General features: G+C 49.8%; 1 protein-coding gene across 1 annotated transcript in view; it reads right to left on the bottom strand.

The window, feature by feature from the left end:
- The window catches only part of LOC104075499 (sodium/calcium exchanger 1-like), a gene marked incomplete at its 5' end in the record, with an annotated part of 15968 nt that extends 12424 nt beyond the window's left edge, over positions 1-3544 (bottom strand). Inside the window, 2 exon segments of the mRNA XM_009576030.1 lie at positions 766-786; positions 3438-3544. Coding sequence (XP_009574325.1) covers positions 766-786; positions 3438-3544 — 128 coding nt within the window.
- Between the last annotated feature and the right edge of the window lie 8242 nt (positions 3545-11786).

Below are 11786 nucleotides of genomic sequence, written 5' to 3'. Positions count from 1 at the left end.
ATTAGCATCAGCACAGCAACACGGACACCCTGCAGCCTGCAGGGACGTGATGGTCCTTCCCTGCCCCACGGCTGGGGACTGCGGACATTGGGGGCTGCTCCCCATAGACACCCCAGGGGTAGTGTAGGGAGACCTGAACACAGGCTTTTCAACCCACATCTGCAAGCTGCCATCCCCCAGTATCTTATATATGCTGCAGAGTGGGTAAAACCACTGCAAGCTTGCCCTGGAGCTCAGGGTGCTTCGGGGAACGAGAGTGGCTTTGATTCCCTCCCCGGCCGCCCTACCCTGGGGATGGCCAGCAAGGAAATTCAGAGGCTAGGTGGGCTCTAAATCTCTCCAAGACTGGAGATAAATTTTGTACCATCTCTTCAAAAAGGATTGGCCAACTTTCCTATCCAGCCACAGGCATCCCTAAGTCGCCAGGCAATCCTGTTTCTGCCATGCCAGTGTAAGAGGCGATGGGTTAATTTGCACGGTGCAGGTTTGTAGCTTGGGGTGTCGGCGGGTTTACTATGACTGTAACAACGCCAGTCCCTAAAAATGCTCCTTGCCACAGCGGGTTACTGCTCGTTAACGTTAGTGACTTTGGGGCTCTACTCCAAGGAAAGATGTAGCATTAGATACCTGAGCTTACTTAAATAGTGCTGACCACCCTAAAAGAGAATGTCGTGAGCAAAGAAAAATGTCAAACAAAATCAATTGTCTTCCAAAAATACACAGACAAACTGGAAAAATGGAAAAGAAAAATGAATGCGCGCTTACCAAGCTCATTCAACAACAGGGCTGTGAAGGAGACAGACAGAGACAAACACAGAAGAAGAAAAGTAAATGAATAATGAAATCAAAAGGGATATCCACAGAAAGACTCCAGATCCCAGGGCAGAGTTTTCAGATCTGTAAAGCTGCAGGATACCATTAGCGTTGAGAGAAAGGCACTAAAAATAAAGGAACAGAAATGTTTCATGGGATTGTGGATTTAAAATAAAAACTATTGCAAACGTGGGGTGGATATGGGATTAAAAGGTACACTCCAAAAATTCATTTTCCCCCTTTGAATTGTATGTGCAAGATCTTCCATTGGTCTCGGAGGCAGTTCTGCCCCGTCACAAGACGTCCCATGTGCAGCGGCTACTGGCTTTGACCTCCTCCAGCTGCCTAATGGGGAGCAATAGCTCCAGCAGGCAGCTGCGCTTCTGGCATATACAATGAGAGAAGAAAAGTCTGTGGTAAGGCTTGGCTCAAGGATCTTGTCACTCAATGTTTTAGGTCTCCAAAACAATAGAAAAAGCCTCTCCCTTAGTGCACCGGTGGGTCTCTGGCCCCTGAGGCGCAGACCCCACCATGGCTACATGGCCCAAGGGTGACATTTCAGAGATGCTCTTGTCTCCAGGGTGCCGAGCACACAGCTCACCCTGCCTCACTGCCTCTAGTACAAAACCAAGCACAAAAACTGAGTTAAAAAAACATCATTGCATGGCCAAAGCAGCAAATAGCATCCTTTAAAATCTTGACTTGCCTTCCAGCTAGTGAGTTTGGAAGGCTGAGCTTCCCTCAGGTTTCTTTGGTTATCTTTGTGACCAGGAAGATGAGGAACTTTATTTCCTTTTCCTTTTATTTTTAATTAAAAATTTCAGCTGGGATCTTGTGAGTTGGTACCACGATTCTCAAACCTGGGGCCTGGAAAGTATGTTTGCTCTTGCCAAACTCGCAAGGCTGAGCCCACGCTGGTTGCAGTGAAGCTGGGCAAAGCCGGAGCCGCTGAGTTGAACTGACCATGTGTCACTTTATCCTGGTGACACTGGCTATGCTCCATAGATGCCACTGGCACCATTTAATGACACACCTGCAGAGCCTGGGCCATGCCAGCGTGTCTGATTTTTTAGCCCTGCTTCTGCTAGGTAGTCACATAAACCAGCATGAAATCTGATGGAGGGGACGACGCAGGTGACCTAGACGGCACTTGTGCTGAAGGGGAACGCGGCATCGCTGCCGGATGTGCTTTTAGCCTGAAAAACAGCAGCATGTCCCTACTCAGTGTGGGGACTGCTGGGGGCCCTCTCTGTCCTGAACAAATAATGTATTACAACTCCATGCCTGCTGAAGGGAGACCTTATGTCCCAGAAATTAGAAAGCACCTTCAAGGCAGACAGACCAAATGCTGCTGCCAATTTTTGACAAAGGCTTTAATAAGGGTCTGTTGTAGGGCAACTAATTATCTTAAGTAACTCTAAAACTGCTTCTTGCTCAGCGACCACTAGTGCGCAGAATTAGCTGTTGCCATTAATTTTCACTTAATTTCCTAGCAGAAAAAAATGCTCGGAAAAATAAGTGAACTGTGTCTTTTTGGGAAGGTTTGCAATTGGTTTAGAAATGTGATGAAAGAGGAAATTGTTTTTATTATTCCTGTGAGAAGCTATTATCCGGTGCAGAACCATGAAACTTTATTTGAGTATAACCTGATTTCTCCTAGACTGATTGCGTCTTATGGTATTACCTGCTTGTGCCATGATTCTCAGATATTTTCAGATCCCAGTGCCTAGTATAAAAAGGCTAAAATTACTGCTCTGGCCATGCATTTTATTTCAAGCGAAGGCTATTTTATCTTCTGATAAAAATGATGCAGCGTTGCCTTTTTACTTCTCGAGACTGAATTTTCTACTTGATTAAATGAAGGTGTAGCTGTGACATGGCAGGGCAGCGCTCTCAAAATGTCTCTGGGGGCTGGCAATGCTCATCGTCCCCTGCCTGGGTGCTCTGGGCCCCTCCCGGGAGCGTGCCTTGCTCCCCGGGGGCTCTCGTGAGCGAGACGGAGTCCTCCCAAAATGAAAGAGGAAAGAAAACAGAGCAAAAGTGCAGTGGCCAAGCTTCGAAGGAGGGAGGGCAAAACGGCCGGGAGCCAAAGTGCGAGGAGAAAGGAGTGTGAGAGTAGGGAGACACAGAGAAAGCGGACGGCAGCGTCTCGAGAGCTGGTCTGGTTTTACTCTCACACCTTTCACTCCTCGTCGTAGCCACACCGGATCCCCAAGCACAAGGAAGAAACTGCACTCTTTCTCATACTCCTCACGGTCAAGTACTCTAAGGGTAATGAATTTCCTGTGGGAACACAAGACAAAGGCAAACACATGATTGGCATCACACACGCATGCAGTTCATGTCCGCCCAGGTGCCGTGGTGCCGGAGATGGTCGGGTGGGGGGAAGCGGCTGCACATCCCCCCTGGGGCTTATGGGGAAGGGCAGGAGCATCCCCACCAGCCGGCTGGGGTCGGACTGTGGTGGGCTGGGGAAACGCTAAGTTCAGGGGGGATGGGAAGTGTCCTCGCTCCTGCCCTTTTCCATAGGCGTTGGGGATGTGAGCTTGGTGTTGCAGGTGCCAGGCATGAGTGAGCCGGAAGGGACACACAGGCTGGGCTCAGCCCCGGAGCACGTCCCCCACCTTTCTTCTCACTCATCTCCACCAGCCGGGGCTCCCCGATCTCTAGGTAGAAGGTCTTGTTTTTCTCATACTCCTCATCATCTATCACCTTGATTGATATCGTTTTGCTGGAACAGAGAAGAAGAAATAGAGATTCAAGAATAAGGGGGGAAAAGGGAGGAGGGGAGACTGAGAGGAGGAGGAGGGTGGAAATGGCAGGAGAAGGGGGCTGCGGACAGAAAACAGTGGGTTTGGTAGCACAGGCTGGAGGGGCAGCACAGCCGAAAGCAAAGGGCAGGAGCCGATGGGACGAGCTTGCCTCAGGATGAGCACAGACCACAGGGTCAGAGTACCAGCAGCTCGCATGGTGCCATCCTCCCTGGCATGCCCAGAGGCCACGGGCTGGACGTGCCGCAGCCTGGACCAGTCTCCCCCAGAGATGCCTCGGCCCAGGGGCAGCAAGACACATCCCTTTCCCAAAATCCAGGATGCAGAACAGCCCCTTGACAGCTTGCACACACTGCATAGGCTCCCAGGGGCACAAGCACTGGGAACCAGCACAGACCAAGCCCCTGAAAGCATGATGCACTGCTTAAATCAGCCCCTGCGCAAAGAATAGGCTCTGTCTCACCAGGCACAGCAGATCCATGCACAACATCATGATCAGCTGCTCAGTTTGGGCTTTGGAGGCTCCAATTTACAAGCTTGAAAGGGGTGCTCGAGTTAGGACTTTTTCTGTGGAGGGAACATAAGGGAAAGACCGTCTTTCTGGTTAGGGCAGGGTGAAGGAAAGCTTCACTGACGGTGAGATTTGACTTTTTTATTTTCCTTTGCAAGCAGCACATCCTTCCCCAAGCCCCGAAGGTTTGGTTCTCTCCTGTTCAAGAGTCGTGCAGCAAGTCTTTCTTCTCACATGGCCTGGGGTTGCTGAATTTTCCCCTGCAGCATCAGCAGGGCAGGTCCAAAGACAGAGCCCCTGCTCAGAGCACAGCCACAAAGCATGCATCATGAAGGGTGAAAGCCTTGCAGGAGGCTGTGGCCACCAGAAGAGAGATTTGCTCCTTGGGGCACCCAATAGAGTGAAAATTGAGTGAATGAATTGCTTTACCATAGGAAAAAATTAGCACAGAAGAAGTTTTCCAGCTCTTTTCAGGGACTCAAGTAAGTAGCCCAAAAACACCCAACCGAAAGCTGCTCGCCAGAACGTCACCAAACGCCTGGGGTACAAGGGGCTAGGGCATGGCAGGGCGGCTACTGCGGTCTTTCCTACAGTGCAAAGTCCTTGCAAAGACAAGATAGGGGGCAGAAATCCAGCGGCCCCTGCTCCCGCCCCGAGCACCCTGCTCACTGTCATGCACGCCTGACATTGCTGCCGGGATGGGACCTCCTCCTGGCTCTGACCTTGTCCCAGGCAAGAAATAAGAAGGCAATAACAACAAGAAATAAAAAGGCAATGCAGTGACTGTCTGCAGCCCTCTGCTTGCTGCTGACCTCCTGGCTGGGTTTGCTTTTTCCCCACGCTTGATGGCACTGCCCTCCTGTGAATGGTCTTGCTCAAACAAGCTTCCCAGTCACTCTCCCCCTGCCCAAGCCTGTCTGTCCCATCCTTCGAAGAAAAGCCTCTTGTCCCATCGCTGGTTCCTCTGCGCTTTCCATGGGCAGCCAGCACAAGTCGGAGCAGCCTCAAGGCTGCTCTAATATATGATCAAGGAGGATCTGCTGTTCCTGGCAGGTCCCAGCACTGAAAACCCATAAACATGGAAGAAAGCCACACTCTAGGGGAGTGAAATTCAGGCCACGCTGCCATAATTTCTGGCTTTCTCCCCTCCTTGCACGTCTGTACTGCCACCCAGAGCCCCTCTGTTAAGCTGACAAGGATTTGGCAGCAAAGTCGACATTTTATTCTCATTCAGAGCAAACACCGCCAAGCACTTGGAGGAACAGCCAGGATGATTTCTTGTGCTGTTTGCTATGAGTCAGAAGTGTATTAAGTTTGCCCTTCATGCTTATAATGAAACCATTTACTCAAGAGCAAGTGATGGCTGTGAAAAGTGTAACAATGCAGCACGGCTCAGTGTAATTGTATTTTATAATGAATATCTGTAATAATTTGTTCTGTTTGTAATTATTGCTGCAATAGGTTTGTACATAGGAAAAATGGTTACCAAGCATGCAGCTGATCTTGCTTTGCATTGATGAGTTAGGGGAAATTATTGTGTATTAAAAAACTAATGAAGGATGCAAAAATGCTCTCAGCCAAGCTATCAAAGAGGACCTGACAGAATTAACAGAATGGCACAATTTTAAAAACAAAACTAACAAAATCAATAATTTTCCTGACAACTCCCATTAAAATGTACGCTGCACCCTGCCCCCATGTATGAAAAAAAGCGCCTTTCTCAGGAAAGTTAATTAAAAAAGCTGCCTTCATCAATTCTGAGGGCAGCAGAGGTATTAAGACGTAAACGTCCTATGGGTGTGCTCTGGCTTGCTGTGTGTGGCATTCCTCAAAGCCCCACAAAAAGAAAACTGGGTGCCAATTAATAAAGCTGTTCCTGATGCTTAGACCCAACACCAATAGACTTCCCTGAATAATGCGGCCTTGGGGCTTAAAGTGCCACTGCCAGCAGGTGCTGCTATTAGGCAGTTTTCCAAGTGATCTTTCTAGGGTGCGAGCAAATGCTCTGTGTTGGGTAGACATGTGCACCGATGCTGTTTCTGCTGTACAAGGTTGTTGGGAAAAAGGGTGGGAGGAACAAACGGCAAGTCTGCTCTCTGGATGAATCTCCAATCAGCAAGAATTGCTGAGGCAAATTTGTGCCTGGGATGAGACTGCTATCCTGGAGAAAAGGATTTCCTCCTAATGGTGTTTGAGATCGCATCTGTTTGAGAAACAGCAAGTATGTGAAAATAACACAGGGTATTCTTAAAGCATGCCTGATCTCCATTGCACTGCCTTTTGCCTGCTGCAAAGCCCCGCACGTATGTGGCCATGCGGCAGGGTTTGATCAGTGGAGAAGGAGGAGCATCGGGCAACTGCACAATTTATCCTGCGTTAGAGTAAGGACTGCTTACTACAGTAATCTGGGACATGCACTGATGACATCCTGCTCTTGCTGGACCTTCTGACGTTGACTCTGCTTCTCACTCCTCCCAGGCAGAGATTTGCTGGATAGCGTGGGCTGTGACGATGTGAGCAGCGTCGAGCTACTGTGGGGCTGCCCGTGCAGGCTGTGGATTGCAGCCCATGTTCCTGGTGGCCTCACCTAGTCCTGTGCTCCTGTTGCACTCAGTGTCCGGTTTTGCAAGCCTGCTGCCTGCAGTCCTCTTTTTCAGAGGTACATGTTGCTGAGTGAGGCTGATTTTCTTGCATTACAATACATGGTGCGAATGAGGCAGACCAGGAGCACCTGGCAGAGCCAAGACAGCTCGCTAAGGCTCACGGAGTGATGTGGGCTGCAGTGCTGAGCGCAGCAGCTGAGACGTCTGCCCCTTGGTTTCCCTAGCTGGACACAGCGGAATGAAGTATGCTGAGACCCAAAGTCCGGTACTTCAGCGCAAGTACGTGCTAAAATTTGCATTTAAAATCTCTCTCTTCTGTGGCTCAGGGGCTCTTTCAGCACAAGACTGATAGTCCTTGTGTAAACAGAAAACAAAAGGGACACTGTATAACACCCTAAAACCCCCACTGCTGAGTCACTGCAGGGCGAGAAACCAGGAGTCCCAAATCCATGAGACAGAGGGAAAAACCAGAAGATTAAAACAGAAGATTAAAGCAGCCTCTAAACCATTACACATTTTCTTCACCTCATGAGAATCTGGGGTCAATCTAGATGGCGTTTCCAAGCTGTTCCTCAAATCCTCACAGAGGTCTAGAATAAGCCTTGATTTGGGGACGGAAGTGGTGTTTCTGCCATAATCTAACGTCTCCAGGAGCTGGGTATTTAAGCCAAACACTCAAGATCCCATGAGTTGTGCAACATCACAGCCCTTGAAAAAGCTGGAATATTTTTTTCCTGCCTTGCCCCTCGGTCACACTGCAGGTGGGAAAGAGCAATTTCTGGAGCGTGTCTCCAACAGATTTGAGTGCATGGGGCTAGAGGTCCGTCTGCCAAGCCAGGCTGTGTGTTGGCCTAAACCACCAGACTTGGCACACCTCCTGCCTTCCTCCCTGCCCGCTGCAGGGAGCCCCAGTGACATCATGGGACAAATTTGCAGCAAACCATTGCTGCTGCTGGGGTTTTCCTTCCACTGGTGTTGAGTCCATTTCACCTGAGCTAAAGAGCCCTGCTTTGGCATGAAGGCTGAGGGCATCCATGGCACATCCAACTGTCTGCATTTCTGTACCAGAGATTGCTCTTCCCTGAGTCTGTAGCCAAGGCAATTGCTGAGGGAATGAGTTTCATCTCATTTCCATGTACCGGAAATCAAAGAATAAAACAAATCTTGCAGAATTGCAGCTCCAGCTCTTCTCCTCTTGCTGACACCCAGCAGCAACAAGAGAAGAATGGTATCTTCGTGAACATGGCATAAAAATCTCTGCCCTTGCTCCAAGCCCAATGTTCTTCATCAGGATTTAGTTTTTGTTTCAAACCATGCTATTGCACTTGAAAGGTCTTTTAACAGAGCATTCCCACACAACCCTTAGTTACAATAGCCCATGGAAAAGTCCTCTTGGCTGGTGATGCTTTAAGGATGGTGCACCAAGGGAAGAACTGCTATACCTGATTGGACCCAATGGCCATCCAGCACAGCCTCTTCTTCTGACAACTGCCATGAGCACCTTGGAGTAGGAAGATATAAGAGCAGGATGGGCATATAGTCAGTATTTCCAACTGATGCTTTCCCAGCCCCCAGATATTTGTGTCTCGGGGGTTTCCTAGCCAGACCAGGTTTCCATGTATTTAGCTATGCTCTGCAGATTTCTCCCATTTCCCTTTCAGCTTGGGTAAGCTTTTGGCATTCGCAGTATCGCACGTGCCAGGCAGAGCGATGTCATTGCTAATGCCAGCTCAGTGACATGGACAGCAAATAGCTGCTCTTAGAAAGTGATGTGTACTTGGCACAAGCATGCCAGCCCACCTGTACCTGCCATCCAGGGTAGGCAGTCGGAAGTGGAGTCCTGTTGCCTAAGCCTGGTGCTGCCAGCCCTGACCCCCTAACAGCCAAGCACTTTCCACCCAGAGGGTCAGCGATCATGGTGAGAGAATAGCCATGAGGCATGCACGTTCTGGAGGTGACATTTCAAAGCCACACCCATTGGTGCTGCCTGTTCCAGCACGCATTCTCAAACTCCCGCAAAAAGCTGCCACATTGATTTCTCATACATCTGCTTGTCAGCCAGTCACTTAATTAGCTGAAGTTAAAGCTTGCCATGAGAGATGGGCACATGGCTTGGGAGACTCCCTGCCTTGCGCAGCTTGTGTGAGTGCTGGGCACCGGGCAGTGCAGGTGCAGAGGGGCAAGTGGGCTGCTGTAGGGGACCAGGTGCCGTGGGGGAAAAAGCTCCCAAATCATCATCAGGGCTGGGCACCACCAGACCCAGCAGCCAGGGCCATGCAAGCTGGCTGTGGCCACAGCAAGGATCCTGGACCAGACCCCAGGGCACAGCTGGAGCCAACCACCAAGAGCTAGGCAGCTCTTTCTCTCCCCATGCCCGCCTTCACTACGCTTTACTTTCCATCTCCCTGCCTGTCCTTATCTGCTTGGTGAGCCTCCCTGGAGGCTGCAGGGGCTCGAGGCCCTATCCATGCCGTTAGAGACACGAAAAGACCTAGCTGCTCTCGTGTCTGTCTCGGCAGCACACAACTCTTCTGACTGGGGCACCAGGGAGTGCTTTTATGCACTTAGCAGCTTCATTGCTCAAATTTCTGACAGCTACTCAAGGAGGGAAGTTGTCTTGTTGCTGGGAAGGAAAAGGAGCAGATCAGGCTTTTCTTCTACCAGTTGACAACAAAATTGCACTTGATGGTGAGGAGGCAACAGCCTCACATGCAGAGAGACACCCAGGTTTGTGGTGGTGGTGTTCGCCCCAGCTGTAGGGGACGTGTGCCTGGTGGGGGACACACGAGAGGGCAACGTGACCCCTGCTCAGCCAGCGCAGGGACCCACCTTCCTGAGGGACAGAAGATGCACAGAAATGGGCCAGATTATGTGAATGACCTTGTGTCACTCATTGTTTTAGCTGTTACCCAGCGGTCTCTGACAGATGAGAGGGTTCATTAGGGTTTGTGTCCCTGCTGATGGGATCCCATCTTTGTAAAATGTCCCATGAGTCACTCGTGCAGGGTTCTTTGCAGAACCAAGCCTTGCTGACATGAAATGTCTGTACTTAATGAAAATTTTGCCTGAAGTGTGCTGCAAACATGTCATGGAGGGCAACTGAAGCTAAGCCTGATGCATGCTTTGGGAAGTGTGGATGGATGAGGGCTGATCTGATGTGGTAGCTTGGTTTGATGGTCTAGCAGCCCAGATCTGCATGGGGCTGCACAGTCCAATGCCTACCAAAACCGTGGTCGAGCACATTAGCCTGGGCACTGCAAACAAAGGGAGGAGGAACCGGTCCCTCTATCCTCCCCCTATCTCTGGAGCCAAAATTCATCTGGCTGCTCTTATTTTCTTGGTTGCCCTTCACCTCTTTCTCCAAGGCTTGCTGAATCAATCTTTGTAAGACCACAGGGCTGTGTTGTCATTTCCATGGCTGCACAAACCAACTGCTCCTCTGGCCTCAGGATGATTGAGTTTAAATGACAACATACAGCTCAAATATATAACGCTGGCCTGCTCCAGAGCATCACTACCAGGAAAATCCTGGAAAAGGATCCAGCCTGATCTTCTTCGGCCTTGCGGAGATACAAGTCGTGGGAGGTGGTTTGCAGAGACAGGAGGACTGAGAGCTGTTGCTGCTCGAATAGTTGGGTGATGACAGGTACAGCTGATGCTCAGTGCCTCAGAAAACTTTTCAGGAGTGACGATTGCCAGGTAAGATGATTTCACACGCTAGAATGAATACTGCTTGACTTTCTTCTTAGGAGGACCATATTGGGCAGGATTTGTCAGACTAGAAATGCTTTTCTGGGGAATCCTCGATGTTTGCTCTGATCTGACTGAATTTTGCACTCTGGCTAACGCACTTCTTCATTCATCTGCCAATGTCACATTTTGCAAGGGGCCAGCTAGGCAAAGATGCATGGCACTCTCTTGATCTGTCTCAAAGCAGGGCCTGAGCACTTTGTTGTGCTTAAATGTTTTGCTGTCCCAGGACAGCTGAAGGTGTGGCCTCCCCCTTCCTGTGGCTCTGGATGTGGTAACACCAGGACAAAAGAGTGCTTTGCTGTTCTTTCCCAATCCCATTGCCATGCATGTCCAGTGATGATAATCCACAGTCCTTAAAGCCCCCAGAGTGCCTGCTGGAGGCAAGATCACTGGGGGATCAAACAGGAGAGACTCCATCTAGATCAGTATCTGGATCTCCAAGGACAGCATGCACAAACAGTGCAATACAAGTGACAACGACTAGGAGAGAAAACACATTTGATGTGAATTTGGTCAAAAACACCCCCAGCAGCAATTCCTCAAGGCGCCTGGGAAAGCTGACAGAGCAGAAATAACTTCTCCCTGGCTTTGCACAACCCTTCCCATGCCAGCTAAAACTGCCATCAGTCCCTAAAAATTCAGCCCATGCTGCAAGCGAAGGATTGACTGCCCAGGGCTCAGCCCAGCCCAACATCCTTGCTCAGTATAAAACCCTGCAAATCCCATTTCTAAGCCTGCAGGGTTGAGAGCCAAAATTTGACATTTCCCCTCATTCTGCCTTTCTGGGATTTTCTCCTTGTGCCTTGTTCGTCAGACGAGTCTGTGGGTAATGCAGGCAGGTAACGAAGGGGACAGAAACTTGGCTGCAATGTTTCATCATGCTCCATCGGCAAGATTTGCCCCGGTTCACAGGGAACTGGGTGATGGGGGTGGCATGTTGCAGGGAAGAGACGTGTGCTGAGCTAAGAAGGGGTCAAGGCTGGATTTGAAATCCCTGCTGGAAAACTTGAAGTGGAAAACAAGCATGGCGAGGAATAAAATCATGAAGCGGTTTGGGTGCGAGAGGACCTGTGGGTCAAACCCCCATCTCTCTCCCTGATTGTCCTCATACACGTTCTCGCCAAGGAAAGCAACTGGAAACTCATACAAGTGCTTCTTGCTTCTCTACACACCCAAATATGCATGCAGCTTTTCTTTGCAGCCAGGTCCCCTTTACAACAATAATTGCTCTAACCTTTCAAATAAATGTGAGTTGCTCTTCCCTGTGTGCACCTGGCATAGTTGCCATGACAATGCTCCTCAAACAGGAGACATCACTCTTATTGAAATGGCTTT

Source organism: Fulmarus glacialis, unplaced genomic scaffold (genome assembly GCF_000690835.1).
Source record: "Fulmarus glacialis isolate BGI_N327 unplaced genomic scaffold, ASM69083v1 scaffold6454, whole genome shotgun sequence".
Lineage (NCBI taxonomy): Eukaryota > Metazoa > Chordata > Aves > Procellariiformes > Procellariidae > Fulmarus > Fulmarus glacialis.
The sequence above is the reverse complement of the archived record's forward strand: the minus strand, read 5'-3'. Positions and strand labels throughout refer to the sequence as shown.